Consider the following 26643-nt stretch of genomic DNA (forward strand, 5'->3'; position numbering starts at 1 on the left):
AATGCCGGCTTCTGCTGCCAGGGGGGAGTCCAGGCTGTCAAACGACAGCCTGGTCTCCCGTGCAGCGGCAGGGATGTGTCCCTGACGCTGCACGAAAGGCTGGACGTACCGGGACGTCCATAGGGGTTTCTTTGTGGGCGTTTTTTGGACGTCCCGGTACGTCTATAGGGGAACTAAGGGGTTAATGACCATGACATCACGCACATTATTCTCCAGAAACAATCAATTAACGGCGTGAGCTCCCATTAGCTCCGGTAATTCATCATCGGCGATGGACGACAGGAATATCGGGGGGATTCATACGGGTTTCGCATCCATTCCAACGTACAGATAGGCCCTCCGTGGCCCCCCTTTGATAAAGATGGTGGAGTTTATGTCTTGTCCTATTTGCCCAAACCAAAAAAAAAGCCAGGATTAAATAAAGTCAGGCTTCTCCCTTTTTTCACAGAATTTTTTTTTTGAGATTTTGTTACATTGTATCGGCCGCATTCTGGTTGTTGTGTTAATTCCATAAGCTCTTCGGCTGGGTCACATGGTGCGTTAACTGGCATCGGATTGGCCCGAGGCCATTTCTTACTACAAAGCAATTCACGCCAATTCCCAAAATACATAAAGATATGTATTGTTTAGAAGGGACATATTCCTGCTATACAGATTATAGACTGCGGTACCAATAGAGCCGGTACGGAGAGAGCATTATTCCTCCCCAGTCAAATCCATCTACTTTAAATCCATTTGTCGTTTTGTATGAATTAATTATTTGAAGCCCAGCGGTCTGCCTGCATCCGGTGAGTGAGTCGGGGTAAATTAATCTGGACGGGGAGACCTTTCTCCCTTTGTGCCGTGGTTAAAAATAAGAAAAAGGTCTCTGTCTCCAGACGACGAAATTAAATCAGAGGAGACGCGGGACGTAATGTTCCTTAACCGCACTTTGAGGGCCATTTCAGTAAATGAGGGTTAACCCTTTACGGCAGTGAGGGAGGGCCTGGCTTGGTAATAGTTGGTGACGGGCGCCGTACTTTTGGAGTTAGTCCTGAATTATATTTTGTGTTCTAAACGCGTTGAGTTGCCGGGGAAACGATTCGATTGTTAGATTCTCGTGGACTTTGTGGGTTGGTTTTCCTGGCTGTCGTGTCTAATAACTATTTCCGATTCAAACCAGATGCCCAAACCACACGACGTTGTCATTAAGAGGCAATAACCGTGAGTCTAATCACTATTATGTTCCAGGAGGCGGCCATTTTGCTCAGACAGGAAACCGGATGTTTGCCATTTTGTATTCTTCTACAAGCTGGAAATGTATTTGCGGACATTAATACCCAACGGAAGACGTGGCAAAAGTGGCGCCAGACACATCTATAACGGTCTCTCCCATGGTCATGGAAGAGGGGCAAGAGACACTCTGTACTGTCTATGCCCCTTGGCTTGATTAGGGCTAATATTTTGCCCCATCTCTGGGGAAGTGTCCGTGGACGTCTATGCCAATGGGTACTATCGGTATACTGGAAGAGCGTGATGTCATAACTCTATACCCCTGCCATGGGCTATAGGTGGAAAGTTACGCAACATTATAGCCCCGCCAACTGCCCAAAGGAGGAGGATGTTGGCAGCTATGGTGTAGACCTGAGAAAAAAGTGTAAATCAGGCGTCCAGATTCGGAAATTTATAATTTTTCCCTCGCTGTCTCTGGTGAGACCCAAACTAAACGCCAATTAACACCCAAGAGAGGCCATTTTTAATTTTGAGAAATAAGCCCAAGAACCCTCAAACTGAACGACGTTTACACAGTAAGAATTATCTAAGGATCTATGGTTTTGTGATCTATTTTTTTTTTCATTTTTTTTTAAACATTTTTGTTCTCTTGCAGGATTTAAGATGTTTCCACCCAAGTTCTTTGTATATGAAGCAGGACTCGCCCTCGCCATCAGATGGAAGCAATTTATGACGTTACCCAGCTGCGTGTGGCCGGGATCACTCGAAACGCAGCGATCTGCAACTCATCCAATCTCACTCATTACGAGAGTCCGTGGGTCGCTGGCGATGTTTTTTTTCTTTAAAATCGAAATTCCGTGTCCCAGGAGCTAATAAAATGCAGGAACCCAACCGCTTCTTATGGAGCCGTCTGTGGTTGGCAGAGACTTCTAGGAGTTGGAGTAACGGCTGCATTTGATCGGCTTGCAGTTACTCCGATGAACGGATGGACAGATGCGATTCCAGGCCACCATCGATCTGTTTGGTAGGAGGGGAGGGGAGGTAGGGAACCGCCATGATTCTGTGGCTGATGAAGCCTCCACCATTTACCACCAACCGCTGCCCGAGGACGTGACGGACGGATACGTAATTTGCCAAGAATTGTAAACATTTTAAGGCGTGACAATACAATTTCATAACCTTCTAAATAAATGGAAAATAAAGGGTTAAAACGCGACAGATGCTTCGTGACCTGCGTCCGGGGGGGCCAACCTGAGCTGCAATGACTGCACTCCGGGACAGACGGGGTTAATGATCGATATCCAGCAGAAGTACACACATTATCAGGCCTGAAATAATCAAAAGGACTGTTTTTATTGTCAAATGTCACAATGGATAAGAGAACATACATGAAATTCCTTACTGTATGTCAGACGGGCTCAGAATTTGTTAAGAGACAGAATTAAGAAACAAAGCAAAAAAAAACAAACACATATGTATAAAGCTTGTGTCGTTACTGAACTATGATGTCATCTGGACTCGGTATAAATTATTTGCTCCCATACATTCTGCTTGAAATGTTAAGAGCTACTAAACACACAGAGCGGGGAGGAAAGACGACGTGCGGAAACAGACGTTATATGCTGGATTTCTTCTGGGACAGGTTGATTTTATCCCCGAGACTCAGAGCCATTCCCTAAAAAACAATAAAAAAAGAATCGTAAAATAAATAAAATAAAGCGGGAAAAGACGGATTGGAATCGAACGGAGTATTCATGACGATGCCCGGGGACGCTGCACATGCGCAGAACATTTTTCGGGAAAGGTCCGCTGTATGACGAAGAAGCTTCGAACGGTGTCTTTAGAAAAAAATTAACCCCATGCGTTTTACGCAAAATGCCTTTTTTTATGGCAAAAACTGCTCATTAATGTGGTTTTTACAGGAAGGCGGCAGGGGGTTAATAACGTCTGACTGAAGAAGCGGGGGAAATAAGAGAGAAAAAGGAGAAAAAAAGAAGCAACTTCCCTGATATAAATATATTTGTTTTAAAAAACCCAAACACTAGGGGAGGGGGAATGAATCTTAAAGTAACACGGAGAATAATAATAATAAATAATAAAATACTATACTATAAAGAAATGAAAGCTGTATTTCATTGGCCGCGGCTACCTGACTCTTGGCTCTGATCCGTATGTGTCCGGTGACCGGGGCATCAGGCCCGAGGTGAATTGGCTTTTCGATGCTGACGTTGGCGAGGGCGTCCTCCCCGAATATGGAACGGGCGTAGAGGTTGGCGGCCATGAAGCCGCAGTAACCGGACAAGGCCTGTGGGGGGAGCAACAGAGAACGTGAGACTCTCCCAGAGAGGGAAAAAACCCCCGACGGATAAGACACTCGCGTTCCCGGTCAGAAAGCGGAGCCCACCTTCTCGGGAGTGAGGCATTTCATGTTCGTCGACTTCAGAATGTGCTGCAGGTATTCGTTCAGGTCGATGATATTCGTGTTAACCGTCACCTGCAAGAAACGCCAAGGGAGGAGAGTAAACAACCGACCGAGTAAAAAATGAAGTATTTTAGATTAAAACGAAAAACGTGATGGGAGTGATAAAGGGCCATTGGAACCCAGGAGTGATGGGAGTGATAAAGGGCCATTGGAACCCAGGAGTGATGGGAGTGATAAAGGGCCATTGGAACCCAGGAGTGATGGGAGTGATAAAGGGCCATTGGAACACAGGAGTGATGGGAGTGATAAAGGGCCATTGGAACACAGGAGTGATGGGAGTGATAAAGGGCCATTGGAGCACAGGAGTGATGGGAGTGATAAAGGGTCTCTGTACGCCTATGAAGAGATTCTATTAAAAATAAGCTATTTACAGCTACAATAGTCATTTACAGCATTAACCCCGCCTGTGCTGGATTTCTGATCCATTTCATGTTATTTTAATCGACAGAATCAGCTTTTCTTTCAAAAACAAAGAAATTTCTAAATGTCCCCAAACTGCGATGTAAATCTAAGTCATTGTTTCTTAAAGAAATAAAAGCACAGCATGTCTCCTGCATTAATATGATCTTAAAACCGCAATAAAGCAGCAGGACTCCTGTAATAAACGCTGATGCGGAGATTCGGCTGCAGAAAGTCCCGAGTCGCACCTTATTCTCCCACTCGAACTCTGCCCACATCTGTCGGAACTCTGTGTCGGTGCAGGACGCCGGCTGGATGTAATCCATGATGTCGATGTGGATATCGCTGAGAACGACGCAGTTTCTGTCGCTTGCCGCACCGGACACGTCGTAAACTGCAAAGAGAACGTGGCCGTTACATCGCCAAATGTTACAGCTTAAAAAAGAGATATCGCCCCAAAATAGTTTTAGATCAGATCAGTAAAGATTAGTTTTTAACCTAAAAAAAGACCTTGGTTTCCACTGGAAAATCATACACATGGAGCGTCACCACGTACGCAGAGCCCCAATGTCCCCTCTAAGGTGAGGCACCCGTCGCAGACACAGCCCCGAAATCGCATTACACAGAAAAACCCACAATAAGCAGTTTGTATCTTCTGCGCACAACCGAAACTCCCCGGTATTTAACTTTCCTGTAACACGGAGAACTTACCGATATTCCCAAAAATGATTCCGTTCTCTGTAGAAGCCACTTTGACGTTGGCTTTAATGTTGGCGAAGTCGTGTGGAGCGAGCGTCAGAGGAGATGGTTTCTCCACCAGCTTCAAATCACCTGCAGGGAACACGAGAGGAGAGAGAGGTCACGGCACAAGCCCCGCTAAACATTCCCCGCTCCGCTATAACAGGTAACGAAACCCACAAAACTTACACTTATTACAGAAATATAACCGCCTACCGCCACCTGGTGGCAGCTCACCGCAACCACAACCAAAAAAGGGGAGAACTTCCCCGATATAAAGACTCAAACCTTAATCAGTCGTTGGTCTCGTCTTAGATTCAGGAGCCGTATGTCTATCCCATGCGTGTTTAATACCCTCACTGTATTACCCTCTACCACTTCTGCTGAGAGGCTGCTCCACTTATCTGCCACTCTCAGTAAAGTTTCTGAAATTTAAGTCATGCTTGGGCAGCTTCTACAAACACCGTTACAGTTTTTGTGAATTTAATAAGCGAGCGGGAACTCGGCTGGACAGACGCGGCGCACGCAGGTACTTCGGAGATCCGCAGCAAGGACTTTGCGGTTTAACGAGTCGCCCTCGCGTTCGAGCTCTTACCCAGCGTGGCCAGCTCCAGGGTACAGTTCTGCAGAGTGTCGCTGGTCTGATTGACAACTAAAACATCCAAAACAATGTCGTACTGATTGACGTGGACGTATGCCTCGGCGTAGACGGGGTCCGAGAAACCGGTGAGCTGCGTGACCTACCGGAGAATGAAAAGTTAAACCGGATCCACGGACACAACCGCCATTTTTTGGTTTTTAACCAATAAAAAAAAATGTAAATAAAAAGTTCCTACTTTGTTGAGTTTGGAAGCCAGCGGGTCGGCCGCCTCCTTCCTCTGGGTTGTCCCCATGGCTGCTAGGAGGCTCAGCTGAAATTGGTCCTCTTTGGACGCCATCTCGCTCTTGGCGGTCAGCTGCATGAAGGATATGGGGTCATCGGCCTGGACCGTCACGTTTCGCTTCTCGGACTCTTTCTGATGGGGGAGACACAAAGAACGGTTACGTGAAGCCAATCCATCGGAAGAAATGCGTTAATTGGTGCAAAAACATATTAAACCCCAATAATAACAACGCATTGACACCGATAATAAGCGACGTTCAGATTCGGAAGGAACATTTAGGGGACCTTATGGTCAACCTACTGGAATCGGCAATTATCCTTAACACGCGTAGACAGAGCGATCAGACACAAGAGGGTAATTCAGACGTCCGCCACGGACGCTTCTCACCTTCTGAGAAAGCTTCTCCTCCTCGAGTTTGGCGGACAGCATGTGCGAGAGAGACTGACGGCACTCCTTGTTGAAGATCTCGTTCATGAGAGGAGAACATTCGGACAAGACCTTGAGACAGAGCGAGATCCGGTCCACGTCGTCGTCCGTGATGGGCTTCTTGGGAAGGGACGACTTTCCCAGGTGAAGAATGCTGGCCATGAGCAACATGGCTTCTGCCACAAAAGACTACAGGGCGATAGGAGACATAGGGCATGAACATATAAACACACACGCAATATTACATATATGTACACACGCATAAGCCCTGAATTTCCTGGTGGATGTGCTAGCCACACAGCAATAACCGCGCATGCACACAGAAGCAGGCAGCTAGAATCCTGCCCCTTCCCAAGGCTTTTTCCCCCTGCTGAGGATTAAACCCAAAAGCGCTGAGCTAAGCAATAAACCGGGTATATGCCGGGATACATCATCTCAGCCGGGGACAGTAAACGAATTGCAGGGCGCGCTCTATTAAATGGCATTCTCCCCAAATCAAGCTTAACTCACGTTTTGCCTCTTTTTCTCCTGGACCAAAGCTACGTAGCGCAGAGCGATCTTAGTCAGCGTGGTGGCGAGAGAAGCGGCAACAAAGAAGTCCCCGTCGAGCAAGAAACCTCGTAGAGGAGGCCTGTAAGGAAAATAAACATTTTTGAAAACGGTAAAAAAAAACCTGGGCCGCGGAGGAGAAAGATGAGAAGAAATCATAACGGCGCACCTGTCCTCCTCTTTCTTGGTCGGCCGCGAGCTGCTGAGGGCGCTCTGCGTGGCGTAGGTGCCCATTTCTGTCACCAGCTTCTGAGCCGGGCCGACGGTTACTTCATCTTCAGGCTTCATTTCTCCAGATTCCTTCTTAAGTTCATTATCAACGATCGGGACCTGAAGAGAAAGAGCAAAAAGACAATGAAATAAAAAAAAAAAACAAAAAAAAAACCATACAGACGCAAGAGGAGAAAAAAGAAACCTTAGCGATGACCTGAAATCAGAGCAGCCTGAAACAAATTCCCATGGTATTGCCCCAAAAACATACAGCGAGCTACGGATCACGTAAATAGGTAAGTCTCGGTAACTCGGTGTGTATTTCTGGCACTGGAAGGGTTAATGCTCTGTTGGTACTTTAGCGTCACTCACCTCTCCGAGAGACCGGCGCACTTCAGTCATCACGCTCTGAATGTCGTCTTTGGTGCTGCAGTATTCTCCCAAAATCCAGAGAGCCCCTCGATAAATCCTGAGATCAGAAGGGAAATTATTAAAAGCGTCTTATTTTCCTACCGTCTTCAGATGCCATGTGTTGTATATTCCTTGTTTTATTTTGCTAAATACTTTGTTAACATTTGCCTCTTTATATACCAAATATCTGCACTACTCTTCAAAAGTTTGGGGTCACTAAGAAACTTCCTTGTTTTTGAAAGAACGGATAAATCTGTCCATTAAAATAACATAAGATGTATCAGAAATTCAGCACAGACGGGGTTAATGCTGTAAATGACTATTGTAACTGGGAATGGAATCTTTTCATAGGGGTACAGAGGCCTTTATCACTCCCATCACTCCTGTGTTCCAATGGCCCTTTATCACTCCCATCACTCCTGTGTTCCAATGGCCCTTTATCACTCCCATCACTCCTGTGTTCCAATGGCCCTTTATCACTCCCATCACTCCTGTGCTCCAATGGCCCTTTATCACTCCCATCACTCCTGTGCTCCAATGGCCCTTTATCACTACCATCACTCCCGTGTTCCAATGGCCCTTTATCACTCCCATCACTCCTGGGTTCCAATGGCCCTTTATCACTCCCATCACTCCTGGGTTCCAATGGCCCTTTATCACTCCCATCACTCCTGGGTTCCAATGGCCCTTTATCACTCCCATCACTCCTGGGTTCCAATGGCCCTTTATCACTCCCATCACTCCTGTGTTCCAATGGCCCTTTATCACTCCCATCACTCCTGTGTTCCAATGGCACGTTGTGTTCACTGATCCAAGTTTAAAAGAATAATTGATCGTCAGTAATTATGTTACTGCTACAAATGCCCTTATTTTCCAAGACGACAGTTAAGAGACCCCAAATTTTTGAATGGTAGTTTATATACAAACAACCGAAACAGTCTGACAATGTTACACACAGACCGTTTCCAAATTAAATGTTAACCATACTTGACAGATTTGATGGCGTGGAAAACTTCCAGCGTCTTCTCCACGATGAGAGGACGGAGGTTGTCGAACCGCTGAACCGCTTCGCGCACGAACTCCAACACGTCCGCGGCTGCCGCCTCATTGCTGTCGCTAAGGAACTCCATCAGCTAGAAAACAAGGAACATCGTAAAACTTTTTACCAGCGTGGAATAAAAACTTAAAATCCACTGAAAACCTGTTTTTTGTAATGAAATATTTCTAACAGCAAAATGAAGCCTGGATGGTAAAAAAAAGCGGATGGAAGGTTTTAGGAGCTCCCCTTTCTAGCCGACACAGCTCTGCCCCAAAGCCTCGACACAAATATTGTCGCCCCACAACCAGTAACTGAATTTATAACAGCCGTGGGCAACATGAGAGTCGAACACGTCATCCTTATGCATGGGTTGTATGTGATATGCGCCACTCACCACCGGAATGACGTTTGCTGCCATGTCTGGGAAGCGGACGCTGCAGGAGTGTAGGGTGCGCACCAGGAGCTGGCGGTATTTATCGGTGTCTTCATGTTCGGAGACATTGTTGGTTTTGATGACTTCTTTCTTCAGCACTATGACCAGCTGGAGGAGGGAAGACATGGTTACTACAGTCGGAGACACGTGCCGCATGCACCATCACACCTGCGAACAAGCATCGAAAGCTTTACCTCCTCCACGTTCCTGGAAGAAACCAGGTCCAGAGCCAGCTGCAGGGTCTTCTTGCGCACCTCCAGATCAGGGGTGCTCAGGACTCTTAGGATGTCCATCACCAGATCCTGGGGGTTCAAGGAACACAAAGCAGATCAAAATTTTGTGCGGTACTTAAATCCATTACTCTTTGGGTTCAAAGACTGCAACACGAATCATCAAACATTCAAATGAAATGTTATTTTTGGTAAAATTTACACGCATTTGTTTTTAAAGTGAAAAATCAAGAAAGGGGATAATAGAGAAACAATCTTTTTTAGCACATCATTTATAACAGCCTTTAGCATTATATTATATCTGATACAACATATAGGATTAGGGCACAAACAGGACAAATGGTGTGGCATAGCTGGCAAGTTTTCACAAGTATCATACAATTAAAGCAATAACCTATATATGACAGACTAGCGGCATATCTAGAACACTAGTACACTGTCCACGTCCACATGCGTGATCTGCTGACCTGTAACACGCGTTCGTGAGAAGGGTGGTCCTTCAGTTCGATCAGACGATCCAGCACAATGAGCTTGACGTTGTTGTCACTTTCCTTGATGATCAGGTCGATGTAACACTGAGCGGCTGCCTAAAGGACGGAAGAGAGACGAGGTTTGCCGGCTGTGATAACCCCAAAGCTCAGCAAGCGAGCCAGAAAGTGACTGCGGTTAGCGGCAGGGCTACCAGGGGGGCGAAAGAAATATAACCGGCCCATTGTACAGCGCTATGGAATTTGATGGCGCTATATAAAACAATAAATGATAATTATAATACTGCGACTGCACAGAAGTCCCAGTTTACCTTGATGGCGGTGGGCGCACTGGATAACGTGACGAGGGTCCCCGCTGCTTCGTACTTCACGGCAGGGCTGGATGACTGGAGCAGGTTGAAGATGCATCTGATAAAGCGAGCTCTCTCGGACGGGTTGGCGTGGCAGACCTACGGCGACGTAAGCGGCTTATTACACAAAGCTTTCGTATAAAGCACATTCAGGCTCATTCCGCAGGGTTTTCATACAAACCTTATAGATCAGCTCAACGATAACCAGCTGGAGGATGTCTCCGAACGTCTGCACTTGGTCTATGCAGGTACTTAAGTAATCAAGAGCGCGGTCCTGTGGGAGACAAAGGGTTAAACAAGAGTTCTATGTAAGCCATTAGGGTGTTAATGGCCTCGTACACAAAACCTTATGACACCAGGACTCTGGAAGGTAGAGAGAACTGGCCATGCACTTCTTAACAGGGCAACTATTGCAATCCGCCCCAGTCCGCCAGTTTTTACTAACGCAGCAGAAGCAGACCGCAGTCTGCACCCGACGTACGTAGGATTTGCAGAGTAGCCAAAGTCTTTACCTGGTCAGCATGGATAAGCATCATGAAAGCATTCCTCTTGCAGCTTGCATCTTTCTCGTTCACAAGAAAATCATGGATGAGTTCAGGGGCGTCGGGAATGAGGTGTTCAAAATTCCTACAAATTAGTAAATATTGTTAAAACCAATAAAAAAAAAAAAGGCACAATGCAAAACTAATTCCCCGAACAATCTAATAAAGAGAAATGTATCATTACAGCCGCGCCATATAACAATGACGGGAAATCCAGAATCACAGGCGAGAATAATCCGTTACCGGTTTGGAAACCAGAAAATTCAGGTCAAATCAAATAAACGTAAAGCTTTGGGGGGGGGAGGCGTGCGTGCGCTGGATTTGTGGTGCATTTCATGTTATTTTAATGGACAGAATTTGCTTTTCGTTTAAAGACTAGGAGAATTCTAAGTGACTCCAAATTTTCCAATGGTTGTGTTCCAATAACAGGAGACACAGAGACATAACTAGATGGACAGGAATGTCCCATACAGGACCAGACGTAGGTCGGCCTCGCACGCCTCACCTGTAAATGGTGTAGATGGCGAGCACCGCGTTCCTGCGTACGTAGCTGTGTCGGTGCTCCAAGCATGCGCGGATCGCCGGCATCAAAGGCTCCAGCAGCTCTGCCTCCTTCAGTTTGCACAAGAAACGCAGAGTGGAGCCGCGGATGAATTCGTTGGGATGTTGGAGATCCTGAAAAAAAAACAACAATTGGGTTATAATTGCGATGGGGTTTGTCAAAATGTCACAATCCGTCTTTTAACAAATGCGAATCCTTCCCGGTTTATTAAACTTCTACTGAAAACCATAATCTAAACAGCAATATAAATATTATTCGGCTTTAAATAAAGTTATTTAAACATAATACGCGGTTAGCAGCAAGACCGCGATCACAACCACTCTGCCCGTCTCCTCCGACGTACCTTCCTATAGGCGTCACAGACGAGGATCATCTCCTGTAACAGTTTGCCGTCCGGAGTCGTTTTGGGGACGATCTCCCAGAAGACCAGGAGCAGCTTCTTTATCGTGTGATCCTGCAGCGGCAGCACAAACCGAATGATGGTCATGAGAAGGCCAGGGAGCTTCTCTCCGTTCAGGATCATGATGATGACTTTCTTCAGAGCCTCCGTCTTGGACTTGACGTCTCCCTTTTCTAAGACGGTAAAAAGATACGTTGTCAAGAAAAGCCACCGACACGTTAAAGCACCATCAGCACGCCAGCTGTGTGTGAATATTTACCCTACTGTTCAAAAGTTTGGGGTCACTTATACATTTCCTTGTTTTGGAAAGAAAAGCACATTTTGTCTATTAAAAATAACATGAACTGGATCAGAAATCCAGCACAGAGAGGGTTAATGTCATAAATGACTATTGAAGCAGGAAATGGCTGATTTTAATAGAATCTCTTCATAGTCGTACAGAGGCCCTTTATCACTCCCATCACTCCTGTGTTCCAATGGCCCTTTACCACTCCCATCACTCCTGTGTTCCAATGGCCCTTTATCACTCCCATCACTCCTGTGTTCCAATGGCCCTTTTTCACTCCCATCACTCCTGTGTTCCAATGGCCCTTTATCACTCCCATCACTCCTGTGTTCCAATGGCCCTTTATCACTCCCATCACTCCTGTGTTCCAATGGCCCTTTATCACTCCCATCACTCCTGTGTTCCAATGGCCCTTTATCACTCCCATCACTCCTGTGTTCCAATGGCACATTGGGTTCGCTGATCCAAGTTTAAAAAGGCTAATTGATGGTTAGTCAGAAACGACCTTGTTTTCCATGAAAACACCCAAACCTTTGAATCGCAGCGTGTATGCCAAATGGTTGGTAATATATTTATTATATACATCTGCTATCTTCTTCTTCTGTCCTGAACTCTCCGCCTTATTAATCTGCCAGAATATATCGGTGGAAAAAAGTTATTTTTCAAAGAAAACCCTCCGTTATTTCAGATATTTTATGCCTTAAAGAAATAAAAAATTATAATTCCAGTGAAAAAGCTTGAAAAGTGGCCTTCACAACCAGTAGAATGATTTTACTGTTCCATTAGTTGCTATGGTGATATGACAAATTTGGAAACATCACACCGGAATACGTTTTTATAAATAAGCTTGTCTATAAAGGTCAGTGCAACAAAAAAATGGCACATCGGCTCGCAGGAAAGCCACCGCACAGTGCAGCCGTTATTAAAGGATTAGAAAACAATATTAATACTGCCTCTATGTTCATTTATTCCTCCCCAGCAGTGTAGAAGGAGCTCTGCAGATGTTCAGCTCTTGACTGTCTTAAACCACAGAACTTAACTAGACGGGCAATGATACGAGGCGTTACCCACCTAGATCGGTCTTCAGCGAGACCTCCGACGGAGGCTCCGAGTCCATCGGCACATTGATCAGCGTGTAGCACACGTTCTCTGCAGCGGTCATGATTCCTGCTGGTTAACGGCTCCAGATACAGCACCGGTCAATACGTTCACGTTGAACAAAGTGGCAGCCCCTATAGAATAGCAACAGATATCTTGAGAAAGCGTGATTTTACAAATAAAGACGAAAGAAATTCATGGGGGAAAAAGAACCCCCTCCATGCCCTGCAGAACATTCCTCCCTATCACTAACGCGGGATCCTGCGCCCTTCTGCGGGCCGAGGCGAGAAACACGGGGGGCAAATGTAAAATATAATGCTTCTGGTGCAAAGTTATTTATGTGATCTTATCGCCTGGGCAACCAATGGAATGCTGCCGCTGCTGACTGGACCAGTCTATTGGTTGCTATGGCAATAAGACCACTTTTAAAAAGTATGCATCAGGTTCCTTTTACTTATAAATATCAACCTTGTGCAATTCTGGGCACAAAACACCTTCCTTGGGGCAATGAAATGAGCTGTCACGTGAAGAAATTATGTAATTTACTCAATAAATAAAAATAGGAAACAAAAATATATATATAAAGGGTTAAGTCAGCAATATGTGGCCCCCATGGCCCGAGCTCCTACATGTGTTAGGGCCAGGGGCCACATATACATGTGTTAGGGCCCCTTTTCTAGCCCTGGCCTGACTCTTCCCTCACCCACAAAGTACCCCCTGGGCCTGCACAGCGCAATGGGCTGCCTCCGCTACCCCGGCCAGTGCCTCCGGCCTCCCCGTCCCTTCCAGGAAGGGGTAAGGCCCAGTATACAGCCTGCCTAATGCCACCCTTACTGCCATTCTGCCCCCAGCCCAGGGGCACACAGACCGTGCCCGACGGGTTACCTGCGGCTCCCGGTGCCCCGGCTCCGGAACAGGACAGTGATCGCTCACAGGATGACGTGGAACCGCTGGCAGGGTTCGAGCCACATCAAGGGTACGGAAGTCGGGTAGGATCAGACCTCCTCCTACTAGAGCAACGCAAATCCCGGAAGCTCCCAGCTGGTGGAACGCACAGATCCGGAAGGGCTAACTGGTGGAACGCATGCCGCCGGAAGATGGCATTGCTTCTGCATTTCCCCAGCGTCGTTATTACTTATGTGTCTTTAAAATGATTCGAGCATTTATTTTATTGTCAAAGCTTCACTAACTTAAAAAATATCAATGTACCGTTTACACCCACTTACCCTGAGTACAACTCCCAGGAATCTCAGCCAGCCACTCTGACTTGTAAAGATAAAGAGCTCAGATTCAGGTGTGACCCATCTCCACAGTTTTTTGGCCAAATACTTTCTCTTTTTGTGGTGACGTGACATGATGACATCACATCATTCTCTATCCTTCATTACGCCTGCTGACCAGGGCCGCGGTGAACACTGCGAAGCCAACGCTCATTCTGCCACAAAACAGGCAAAAGGGGCAGATCCGGGGCAACCGTGGATGTCGCTGTGACCCAACGCAACACGAACAGTGGTCACTGAATCACCACCTCAGCCTAGCGCCCATACCTGGGGGGCTTTCTCAATGAGCTGACCCTGACATTATTAAAATATTAACTCTTTAAAAGCCCATCATAGACTATGCATCGAATCACCAAATATGTTCTAATACCGGCCCTCATGGAAACCTTGACTTGGCATTAAAGAAACACTTAATGGAGCCACCTGAATTCAAGCAGGGATAAATCAACCATATCACCAACTGAGAGCAGGGAGAATAGAAAAGAGTCGGCTCCAGAACGCGTGACGCTGAGAATCTGCCTCATCGGGGACGTAAATGTTATTCTGCACCTGGTTATTCACACTTAATAAATATTAGGCTCTCAAACTTCTTAAGTGTTTAACAGCCAGAGAGGGTTCTTAACGTGTTTATTTAACAAGAACAGATCCTGGCCCGGAGCACAATCCATGTGAATAATGACTGGACACGTGACAGAGAGCCCAGGCGTCACCGCGGGCACTTTGCCCTTTCGTGATAAAACCTCTAGTTCTCCTTAAACTGCTCACCATTTGCTGAATTCTTAACAAGCGACATCCTAGTCAAGGTCAAAGGACAATGCAATCAAATTTTAACAAATGGGTCTCAAAATACAATTACTGAATCGTATTGTTTCCTTTCTATCCAAGTAACGACAATAGAAGAACATACTTTGGCTAATTTCCCATTATTTAAAAAAAAAAACTTCCTCAGCAGAAACTCCCGTCCTGATGTTCTATAGAAACACTTCAGCTTTATGCAGAGGTTCCCATTAACCAGGACAGCCGCGAAAACCCATTATTTTTTCCTAAAACCCATGTTTCGAAGGAAAATTATAACTATAAGGAATCATGTACCGATTCCAAAGTAAACGGCTTTAACACATGGGGGCTATAGCCTGATGGCGGTTTTGTCTTTATAAAAATAATTCTATACAAAAGCTCTGCACAGATACCCTGAAAAATAAAGATGGGCAGTTTTGCAAGGAGCATATCGGACACCGATTCGAGGAGAAAGAAGAGTTTCTGCAGCTTTCTCAGAGAATTCGTCTGCCATATTCTGGCGCTTGGAGAACTTCTGCAAAAGCACGCACCATGGGGGCAACCTCTCCCCCTCCCAAAAAGCGAGAGAAGAAGAAGCAGAACTGCAGAAAAGGAGACAGTGACATGGAGAAGGTAGGGAGACATCGAAAGATAGTAAATGAGAGTGAGTGACAACAAATTGGTCTCCGAATGAAAAAATAGCCATCTGAATTTTGTCCGAACAAATGGACCAAAAACGAAAGGAAAAATTTGTCTGAATTGTTTTTAGTCCATTTGCACAAGTTTACTGCACAAGGTTAAGTAGAATTGAAGAGCCAATGTAGACAGAATCAAGAAATTTTTTTTTATTCCAGGTACCTTCACGCTATGAAGGCGATAAGCATTATGCAAAATATTAGGCATTTCACAAAAATGTTTGGGTTTTTTTTGCCCGCTCGGTTACAGAATGTCGATTTAAGATCAGATTTACAAATCAAGGGACATATTTGACGTATGAGCCATTTGGTGCGGCACCGCAGGTCCAGACTAGAAATAATTCCCCTATAAAAGGAGAATGCAAATCTAATGTTCCATGGGCTCTTCTGGCTTTTCTACGGGGTCTTCTGCAACAGGGGCCGTCTGAGTAGAGAAAATACAAAACATTTTAATGGAATATCTTTATTGGCATACAGAGGCCCTTTATCACTCCCATGTCCCTTTATCATTCCCAACATTAATCCATGAAAACAGCTAAGTGACCCCAAACTTTTGGGCGGTAGTGTACAGAGCATTGATGCAGGGTCTGTATTTTTGATAGACTGTAGACGTTAACACGCGGCAATATTTACCTTTCTTTGTGGCCGTTCTTCCAGACCTTCTAGGAACGGAGCAACCTCGTCATCATCATAGATTGTGAATTCCAAGTCTTTCCCAACAATGCCAATAGAAACATTCTAGAGAACACAAAACAGTAGAATAATAATGAAAAAAAAATTGATCATTTCCTCTGCGCTGCTTTATCGTTGTCTGACACTAAAATGCAAGGAAAGAGAGAATTCTTACCTGGGAATTCCTTTTCCTTGTCCATTTCCAGGTGGCACATGAGAAGAGAAGGCTCCGCCTACCAGGTAGGGCAGGAAATACTATAAAAAAAGGAGACCTCCCCCTTCCTCCCCAGTGTGGTTAAAAAGAAAGACTCAGGCAAATAATAGACAAGCAAAAGTAAATTTAATGGGTGGGAGTAAAAGTGTGCCACCTGGAAATGGACAAGGAAAAGGAATTCCCAGGTAAGAATTCTCTCTTTCCCTTGCCATTCCAGGTGGCACATGAGAAGATTTAGCAAGATAGGGAGGGAAGGATTCCAGTCTGCAGGACACGACGACCAAATTGAGACTCGTCAGAGAGATGAAGGTTCAGCCTGTAGTGCCTTACGAACGTATGAATCGACCTCCAGGTCGCTGCCTTGCAAATGAGAGACGGATTCACCCCGGAGAGTTCAGCCCAGGATGTCGAGACGGATCTGGTCGAGTGTGCCTTCAGGCCGGAGGGAGGCACTCTTCCCGCGGAGATGTAACATAAGGTGATTGCGTCCTTAAGCCAGCGGCTTATGGAAGCCCTGGACACTACTCTGCCCCTGCGGGTCCCCGCAAAGGACAGGAATAGTGCGTTGGATTTCTTCCAGGCGGATGTACGCGAGAGATAAGACAGGATACATCTCCGCAGGTCTAGCGAGTGGAGTTCCAACTCCATGGGATTCTTGGGATCCGGACATAACGTAGGTAAGACGATCTCCTGATCAGAAAGGAAAGGTGAGACAACTTTAGGGAGAAACTCCGGTGGTAAACGGAGGATAACGCAGTCCGGCAGAATCTTGAGAAAAGGTTCCACTCTGGAGAGAGCCTGGAGCTCACTCACCCTCCTAGCAGAAGCGAGTGCTACTAGAAGGACAACCTTGTAGGTGAGCAGCTTTAGAGAGGTATCCTCTAGAGGCTCAAAAGGAGATGTGGTGAGTTGGTGCAAAACGAGGTTAAGGTCCCAAGGTGGAACCGACGGACGGAGCCTAGGGCGAAGTCTGCACATCCCCTTAGAAAATCTGGAGATCCAGGGATGGGAAGCCAGATTGGAGTCCAAGCAGTTGCTGAGAGCTGAGATCTGAGATCTGGACCTTGATAGTAGCAGGTTGTAACCCGTTATCAAAGCCGTCTTGTAAAAAGCGTAGCACCTCATGGATGGATGGAGAGGATACTTCGTGCCCATAGCACCAGGTGATGAACGTTTCCCAAACCTTCTGGTATTTAGCAGCCATAGTTTTCTTGCGGCTGGAGAGAATCGTTTCCACTACCGATGAAGTTAATCCCCTTGAGGTCAGGATCTCCCTTCAGAAGCCATGCTGAGAGGTTGAGCCGGGAGGGATCTGGGTGGAGAACAGGGCCTTGAACGAGAATATCCCTCACCTGAGGAAGAAGCATGTGCTCGTCTACGGCCAGGTTGATAAGGTCCGAAAACCAGATTCTTCGAGGCCAGAAAGGAACAACCAGGATGACACTGAGGGTTTTCTCGAATCTTCCGGAGCACTCTGGAAATAAGGGGAAGCCGAGGAAAACATACGCGAGATTGAAATCCCAGGTCTGCGAGAGTGCTTCCAGGGCTCGGGGACGGCCGACTGGAGAGAGAGAAAAAAACTCCTGTACCTGTTCGGTTAGGTGCGTGGCCATCAGGTCTATCTGAGGAGTACCCCATTTCTCCGTGATGAAAGCGAAGACCCTTTTGTGTAAGGACCATTCTCCCGGAAGTACCGAGTTCCTGCTGAGGTAATCCGCCTCCTGATTCAGTGAACCCTTGAGATGAACCGCGGAGAGAATGCAGAGACTGAACTCCGCCCATCGGCAGATCTGAGCGGTCAGGGTCTGCAGGCGCCTGCTTCTGGTGCCATCTTGTTTGGACAAATAGGCTACAACGGTGACGTTGTCTGAAAGGATCCTGATGGACCTGTGTCGCAGGATTGTAGACCAGAACCTTAGAGCCCTCCAGACCGCTAACAGAAATTTGATGTGCAGGTCTGATTCCCGAGGAGACCAAGTTCCCTGGGTAATATTGCTTCCCATAACAGCACCCCAGCCTCTCAAACTGGCGTCGGTGGAAATTACCACCCAGACTCTCGTCTGCCAAGAGAGCCCCTGTGAGAGATTCTGGCTGTCAGCCACCATCGGAGTGACTCCCGAACGAAGGGGGAAAGTTGGACGTTCTTGCGAAAGGACATCCTGGAGCGATCCCAGTGATCCAGCAGGAACTGTGGAGGAGGTCTTGCATGAGCAAGTGCCCAGGGAACCGCTGAGATGGAGGAGGTCATTAGGCCGAGCCAAGACATGATGGCTCTAATGGACACTGACTTGTTCGTTAGAACCGCTTGTGTGAATTCCCTCAATCTTGGGATCTTGTCCCGAGGGAGAAACGTCCTCTGTACGTGTGAATCGAGGATCATTCCCAGAAAGGTACGACGTCTGTTTGGAAGTAACTGTGACTTGAGTCTGTGTACTAGCCATCCTAGGTCGTGGAGGGTCCTGAGAAAAAAACTCCAGATGGGACTGGATCAAAGTTGCTGAGACCGCTACGAGGAGCCAATCGTCCAGATATGAGACCACCTCTATGCCTTTTTGCCTCAGGAAGGCCACGACCACCGACATGAGCTTCGTGAAGATCCGAGGTGCTGAAGCAATTCCAAACGGAAGAGCCCGAAACTGAAAATGTCGAATCGCTTGAGGTAATGGAACCGCCAGACGTTGGAATCTTGGTGGTCTCTTCTGATGGGAACATGTAAATAGGCATCCCGCAGATCTATGGTGACCATGAAGTCCCCTGAAGAAATGATCTCTGTGGCGGACTTCAGGGATTCCATCCGGAACCTGTTGTATCTGATACAGGTGTTCACCACCTGTAGGTTGATTATTAGCCTGAATTTCCCGGATGGCTTTGGACAAAGACTTGGGAGTAGGTTCCCTCTCCTATCTCTTGATGAGGAACCGGGACCAGAGCTCTTTCGAGAATTAAGTTGTTGAGCGTGGAGAAGAAACCCGATCTTTTCCAAGGATCTGCAGGGGGCATGGACAGCAGGAATTCCCGGGCAGGTAGGTGAGTAAGCTCCAGAGCATAGCCTTGTTCTATGATACGAAGGACCCAGGGGTCTGAGGTGATCTCTTCCCAGGCATGAATGAAACCGGTCAACCTGCCCTCTACCTGAAGCCTGCTGGCATCAGAACCTTCCTGCTTTACTGTCCCTGCCTACCCCGAAAGGACTGGTAGTCCTGATTGGAGGTTCAGGGCCTGTAGGACTCTCTCTCTCTTGGAGCTCTGTAATAACTCGATCTGAAACAAGGTGGTCCTTTCCTCTGAGGTAACCAGTGCTTTTCCCCCGTGGTGGATTCTAGGATCGTGTCGAGATCGCTGCCGAAGAGGTGGCTCCCCTGGAACGGAATGCTGCACAGCTTGTGTTTAGAGGCATTATCAGCAGACCATGACTTAAGCCAGAGTGCTCGCCTAGAAACCGCTGAAAGCGCAGTGGCTTTAGCAGACGTACGGACTGATTCAATGGAGGCATCGGAGATGAAATCAACTGCTAAGCAGGTGTCGGACAGGTTGCTAGTGACCTGCACAGTCTCTCGAATAGCTGCAAAGTCTTCCACCGCCTGTTGGAGCCAGATTTTAATGGCTCTAGAAGTTGACACCATAGCAATCGCTGGACGAAATTCGCCGCTGCTGCTTCAGAAGACCTTTTGGCAGACCTCAGCCCTCTGGTCCATGGGGTCTTTGAAATGGGCCGCGTCTACCAACGGAATGGCTATTTTTTTTTTTTTTTTTTTTTTTTTTTTTTTTTTGTGTCCTTGGTTACTGCGGTGTCGACTTCGGTTCGGGGACTTCCCAGGCCTCAGAATTCTAATTATCGAAAGGAAAAAGCTTCTTGGTTCTCAAGGATGTGAAGAATCTCCTGTCAGGAAATTTCCACTGCTCTGTGATAATGGCAGAAAGAGAATCGTGGACTGGAAAGGTCTGCGGTTTCCTAGAGCGACCCTGAAAAGGATCTGGTTTTGCAAATGGTATGTCCTCCTGTAGATTCAGAGTAGAGTTTCCCTGTTTCTGTAGTCATATTCAAAAAGGAGCCAAATAATCTTCCGGGTTATCCGGGAGGTAATTTGGTGGACCCTGCTGGTAAGGTTGTTGCAGGGGTGCCTGAGAGGGGCTTGCCATGGCTCGAAAACAGTCAAAGGTAGACTGAAGTTCCCCCTTCAACCAGGAGGTAAATTCCGTTGCGGAAACTTCTTTAGGCCGAGAGCAGGAGTTGCACGTTTTGACCGAAGGGTCATGCAGGGTCTTTTGCAGGATGAACAGGCTTGTGTTTTGACTTTCCCACATATTTCCTATGTGGGGAGGCTTCAGGAGGGATATCCTGATTTTTATCTGACATGACTGAGGAGAAGAAACACAAGCTGTAACTGTAGAAAACAATGGCATAGGCAACGTAAAACTTCTTCCAAGCAAAGAGGGCAACACCTACTTGAAATGGCAGTAGACAATCCTCAGGCACGGGCAGGCACAATAGCAGAGAGGTAGATGCAAAACTACAGCACAGAAACCAACAGCAAGGAAAGATCTTACCCATTCTGGCGTTGTATACAGAGGCATTTAGGTGCCCAGGGCCGGAAACCTCACATCCGGAAATTCCCAGCCAATTGACCTCTCGTGACCCCGGGTCGCTGCACCGGAAGTGAAGCCGATTGGAGATCTGAACGTGTGCCGAGAAAACCGGCACAGCCGGTTAGAGATCTCCTCCTGCCGTGCCACACTCTGAGGATTCCCCGGGACGGAGTGAACCGGAGCCCGGGGATATACATCCCAGTGAGCCCCCTGGGCTGAGGGCAGAGCCGAACGAGGACTGAGCCTCGTGTGCGTTGCCGCGATACACGCGGAGTTGCAGCCTCCGAGGCTGCCGCACGAACCCTGGATCCACACGGGACCGCTGCCGGGTATCAGAAAAGGACGCCCCCCCGGGGCTCCGAGAAAACAAAAAAAGGAAGGAAAGGTAAGCTTCAGCCTAACCGCTACCTGAGTAGGGCAGGAAACAACACTGGGGAGGAAGGGGGAGGTCTCCTTTTTTTATAGTATTTCCTGCCCTACCTGGTAGGCGGAGCCTTCTCTTCTCATGTGCCACCTGGAATGGCAAGGGAAATATCCATTCTGCCCCAGCTTCCTGTGTTTGAACAAACTGGAGGCAGTTTGCCAACAACACGACTCTGCTGAGGAAAGGATCAAAATTCCTGACTTCTCTAAAAAGAAAAAAATATTGCTTCGGAGTAAAAAGTAGCAAAAGCTGAATTTAATCGATAGAGAAATCACATTTCTAAACACACCTAAAACCCAGAATATGAAATCCATCTCCATTTCTAGATCGCTTCCTTTTGCGTCATACAGATGCATGACATTTTTTTTTTTTTAATAATCTTATCAAATATAAGGATCCCTTCCAAAAACGGAGCGCAGGCTTCCTTCATAGGCGAGCCGCGGGTTCCGGGTTATTTCGTAGACCCGTTATTGATCTCAGACCGAGTAATTCTCACCTTTGTGGTCAGGTCCTGTTCTGCAGGAAGGGTTTCTCTTAGAGCACGAAGTCCATGCTTAACCAGCTCATTCAAATTACCTGAACAGGAATAAATGATCCATTATTATATCATCATTACTTTTTAGAGCGTTCTACCTTTGCGCCAAGGACTAAAAGTGGGCTTTTTTAACTTAAAAAAGCAATTGAATGTGAACACTGTGTGTAAGCTACCAAGCCATTAAAAATGGCAAGTATTTCTTATTCCAAACAGTTTTTTCTAGGGATATTTAAACATACATGGGGTTAAAGTAATAATTTGATTCTCCTAAGTCTCTATACCAGATGGAAAGTACTAGTAGGGCAAACAAGAGGTATGTGCAGAACAATTAGCTTTTATAGCACCGATACTGTAACCGTACTAAAATACACACAATAAACCCAAACTAGCCATTATTCCTCAAACGGTGTACGTGAAATTGTAAAGGGAATTTATAAAAATGATGTTAAAGTAACATTCCATGGAGAAAGGAGCGAGTAATATAAGGCCAGTACACTTACAGTCAAGAAACTCCGACATACGTCGCTCCAGGTAGGTGCGAGCCGACTGTGACCGCGCTCCGATAGACATCGCCTTGCAATCAAAATAGTTTGCCGAAGGGCACGTCTGGTAGATGTGCGGCCCCATATCCTGCAGAAATAGGAGATTTATGGAAATGCTGAATGAATTGGGCGATAAACATCCAAATTCAGCCCTCCGGGTCTATGAGACACTTACATCAAAACCTGCAATAAGGAGGCCCACGCCGTAAGGTCTCCGTCCATAACGCTGAGTTGGAATTTGGGTTTCTGGAAGGCAGCTAAGGACAACACGCAAAAAAGGGACAAGAGAGAAAACCAGACACTTCCCAGAGAAAAAATAAATAAATGCAACTTTTACTTTGTACCCGAATCACCCGAAGTAGCCACAAAAACACGCTACATTTTTTTTTACCACCTCAAAGCTTGCAGGCCTTACAGTTCACAGGTCATAAAAGTGTTAGAGACACCTTGGACACAACCACACGGGTGCATTGTATGAAACTCAATGAAAAAGCAAGCTTCTGATGCATTTAAATGTATAATTTTAAGACAAAATACAGTTTAATCTGTAGAAGTACTCTTCTCCCTCTATAACCAAGCTGGACTATAGAGGGACACCCGCAGCTCGAACTCAGCAATAACAGATTTTTCCACTTGGGATGTGACTGAAGAATCAGACTCAAGTAAACTCCGACTTCTACATCCCATATGCGCGACAAGACATGAAACTGCTAATAAAATTGATGCTCTAAGCGCGAAAGGATACTGCTTCCAATCAACGAGACAAGCCGAGACACCGGGAGCGGACGTTCAAACACAAACCTGGAATCCAGACACTCCTGACGCATGAAGTTACTGTGAATAGAAACCCAGGACAATCAGCGGGTGCAGCGCAGTTAAAGAGGTAGGAGGCTGACCTCTGAACGAAAACCAGACGTTCAAACACGGGTGACAGACACGGGTACTCACCACAGCAGGCGCGCGTCAGCCGTCAGCCCAGCGATGGAGATACCGATGTGATTATCTACATTGAGAATCTTCTTCTGATGGGCGGCCAGCTCGGACTGAGCCCTCTGTGTAAAACACACAATATTAATAACCTCATCCTAGTTCAGTCACCTGCTGGTTACGTTCTTCTGCCCTATATTTTATCCCCTTTTGAGATTTTTTTTGTACTTTGTTTTAGAAGAGTTATTGGCTACAGAGTTTGGCTACAAAATCAAACAGGCGTCACAAGCACGGAACGCAATTCGCTTACAGAAAAAAAGAGGGACAGAGGTAGAGCTGGGGGGGACAGGGAGATAGAGGGAAAAAATCAAGACTGTTGTGCGTAAAGCAGGATAGTTGGGAGGCATTGGGTTAGGGAACTACTTAAACAGAAAGACATTATGCGCTGAACGTATCGTAGCTCATGCGTAGGATTTTACTAACTTACTTTTAAGGCCACAAGCACAGCGTGGGTTTTTGATTTCAGCCCCACGGTGGCAGATCCCTGCTTCACAGCCTCCATGGCATATTCGATTTGATGGATACGGCCCTACAGAAGACGAGGAAAATGTAATAAACATATAGAAGTGATGAAGACAAACCTGGTACACGTCCCAAAATACATGAAAATACAGAATGGGAAATTATATTCAAAATATATTAACAGCGAGAAGCCCATAAAATCAGTCAGCCTCCTCCCACCATTCTGTAGGTGACCTAAAACTAGTGAGAAAATCACTAAAATAAAGCCTGGGGACACTTTTTAAAGCCATTTGCTACATCTAAATCCCTTTCCACTAAAACTCAGCTTTTATGTTTGATCCACAAATCTTTAATAATTATGTTTAGATACAGGTATCATTTAAGTATACCCTAGCGTTGAAAATTTTGGGGTCGCTGTGCTGTTTTCATGGAAAACAAGAAAATTTCTGTCTGTAACATAATTGCAAAAGGGTTTCTAACCAGCAACTAGCCTTTTAAACTTAAACTTGGATCGGCGAATACAACGTGCCATTGGAACACAGGAGTGATGGGGGTGAAAAAGGGCCATTGGAACACAGGAGTGATGGGAGTGATAAAGGGCCATTGGAACACAGGAGTGATGGGGGTGAAAAAGGGCCATTGGAACACAGGAGTGATGGGAGTGATAAAGGGCCACTGGAACACAGGAGTGATGGGAGTGATAAAGGGCCATTGGAACACAGGAGTGATGGGAGTGATAAAGGGCCATTGGGATGCAGGAGTGATGGGAGTGATAAAGGGCCATTGGGATGCAGGAGTGATGGGAGTGATAAAGGGCCATTGGAACACAGGAGTGATGGCAGTGATAAAGGGCCATTGGGATGCAGGAGTGATGGGAGTGATAAAGGGCCATTGGGACGCAGGAGTGATGGGAGTGATAAAGGGCCATTGGGACGCAGGCGTGATGGGAGTGATAAAGGGCCATTGGAACACAGGAGTGATGGGAGCGATTATGTTATTTTAAGGGACAAAATGTCCTTTTCTTTCAAAAACAAGGACATTCCTAAGTGACACCAAACTTTTGAATGGTGGCGTATAAAAAAACATACACAAGATTTGTATCTCTTTTTGCACATGCGAGAAAAACGATATGGACGGAGCATACCTGTGGGCTCCACACTGTGACGTCATTGTCATACTGGTTGCGAAACTAAAGGAGCAGAATAAGAAAAACACAAGATAAATAAAATGACTTAAAAACACACAGATCAGGACAGACTCACAGTGCTGGGAAATTGGGTTTAAGTTGCAAATAGCATCTGATAAAACATCATCTTTAATCTTAAAGTGACAGAATTCATAGGAAAAAAAGAGTTTTGTAAGCGAGAAAGTTATATTCTATTAGCAGCACTATGACAACGTCATCCAAAAAAGCGTATTAACGCATTATCTAAAATGTAAATTATAAGTAACCGAGGAGACGTTTGCTTTCACTTTCTCTTTGTGACTCATCATGAAACGCACTTTCCCAACTGGGGACAGTTCTGTGGATGTGGAAATTTGCAATAATCCATTGAAATCATCATTTAGTCCAAAAAAAAAAGTGCGCAGGCAGTGGTAAAACTCTTGTAGGGTGAAGCTGTCATTATCTGCTGTTTAATGAACCTGAGGCTGGTGACAATTTAATATTACGATAGTATCCATCACCCCAAGAGGTTCTGCAGCAGCCAAGATCTGAGGTCTCTCTCACCAACACGTTACTGAAAGCTTAGAGTTGTCAATCACTGCTGCAAGAGGTTCTGCAGCAGCACCCTATACACTTTATTTACTAATATAAAACTGTCAGCAAAAATATAAAGGGCCAATTGAGCTCCCAATACGTTCTGCAGCTGCCTAAAAAGCTGAGACCTTTAATATAAAGCAAAGTCAGCAAACGTCTAAAGGACCCCCCCCCAAGAGGTTCTGCAGCATCGGGGATCTAGAGATTTAGGCTAACAGGAAGTACGTGATTAATAACATTAAAGCCTCCATTATGACAGCCCCCAAGCCAGTAGAGAACTAGGAGCCAGATGGCCCCCATGAGCTGAGTTCCACCTTCCCCTCATCACTGGGTATCCCACGGGCAGGCTTTGTCGGTAAAACTAGGCCTCGGCCTCTGCTCTTCTCAGCTGAGCCCACCCTCCGCAGGCACAGAGTGTCAAATAATACAGTAATGCAGCCCGAACCATAACTGCAGGGTTAGGAGCCCCCGGCCCGGAGCTCGGCCTTACCATGCTGACAGGAACCGGCACACAGGTAGCTCTGCTGAATAATGCTGCTCACTGATCGGCGCTCCTCTAGCGATGTCTTACTGCCGGGAAGTCCTGTATTGCTGAAGGGAAACGAATCGCACACCGAACGATCGAAAGGCTACTCCCCCCCTTTTTTTTACACTAAACTTTATTGTAAACAGAAAACACAACCATTCTATAAGGAAGCAAGCTGCGCATGCGTGTAGTTTCAGGGTCTTTCAAGCTACTTTAATGATTTGCTCCCAAGTGAAGCCATTTTCTTCTGTAGGTTCAATTTAAATATTTTCACCATTCTTAAGAACTGCGTCCTGAATTTGTGATGTATATTTTTGCGCTGTAAGGACAGAGTTGCCATAACGGGTTATTTTCTGGGTCTAGGCAGGCCGGTCAATAACAGCTCCAACATTTTGGAGAAAAATTAGCGCTACGGAATTTGATGGCGCTATATAAAACAATAAA

The 26643-nt window shown here is 46.2% G+C and overlaps 2 protein-coding genes across 3 annotated transcripts; both read right to left on the reverse strand.

The window, feature by feature from the left end:
* Window positions 1-2546: 2546 nt before the first annotated feature.
* COPB1 (COPI coat complex subunit beta 1) lies at window positions 2547-12857 on the reverse strand. Of its 2 annotated transcripts, XM_053449091.1 has the most exons (21): window positions 12713-12857; window positions 11299-11528; window positions 10899-11068; window positions 10364-10478; window positions 10033-10125; window positions 9813-9950; window positions 9481-9600; window positions 8978-9085; window positions 8745-8891; window positions 8299-8444; window positions 7273-7369; window positions 6860-7020; window positions 6652-6772; window positions 6103-6330; window positions 5668-5847; window positions 5427-5571; window positions 4805-4924; window positions 4342-4487; window positions 3617-3706; window positions 3362-3517; window positions 2547-2887 (listed from the first exon to the last, which is right to left on the reverse strand). In XM_053449091.1, the coding sequence occupies exons 1-21, from the start codon at window positions 12801-12803 to the stop codon at window positions 2828-2830; spliced, it is 2862 nt and encodes a 953-aa protein (XP_053305066.1). In that variant the 5' UTR covers window positions 12804-12857; the 3' UTR covers window positions 2547-2827. The 2 variants fall into 2 exon arrangements, with proteins under 2 accessions (XP_053305066.1, XP_053305065.1); XM_053449090.1 differs by having other exon boundaries at window positions 6652-7020.
* Window positions 12858-15626: 2769 nt separating this feature from the next.
* On the reverse strand, window positions 15627-26281 carry PSMA1 (proteasome 20S subunit alpha 1). The gene is made up of 10 exons (XM_053448493.1): window positions 26164-26281; window positions 25059-25103; window positions 23880-23981; window positions 23414-23517; window positions 23211-23299; window positions 22641-22711; window positions 22424-22553; window positions 21885-21964; window positions 16125-16229; window positions 15627-15915 (listed from the first exon to the last, which is right to left on the reverse strand). The coding sequence occupies exons 1-10, from the start codon at window positions 26164-26166 to the stop codon at window positions 15859-15861; spliced, it is 786 nt and encodes a 261-aa protein (XP_053304468.1). The 5' UTR covers window positions 26167-26281; the 3' UTR covers window positions 15627-15858.
* Window positions 26282-26643: the final 362 nt, after the last annotated feature.

This window comes from Spea bombifrons, chromosome 10 (assembly GCF_027358695.1).
Source record: "Spea bombifrons isolate aSpeBom1 chromosome 10, aSpeBom1.2.pri, whole genome shotgun sequence".
Taxonomy (NCBI): domain Eukaryota; kingdom Metazoa; phylum Chordata; class Amphibia; order Anura; family Pelobatidae; genus Spea; species Spea bombifrons.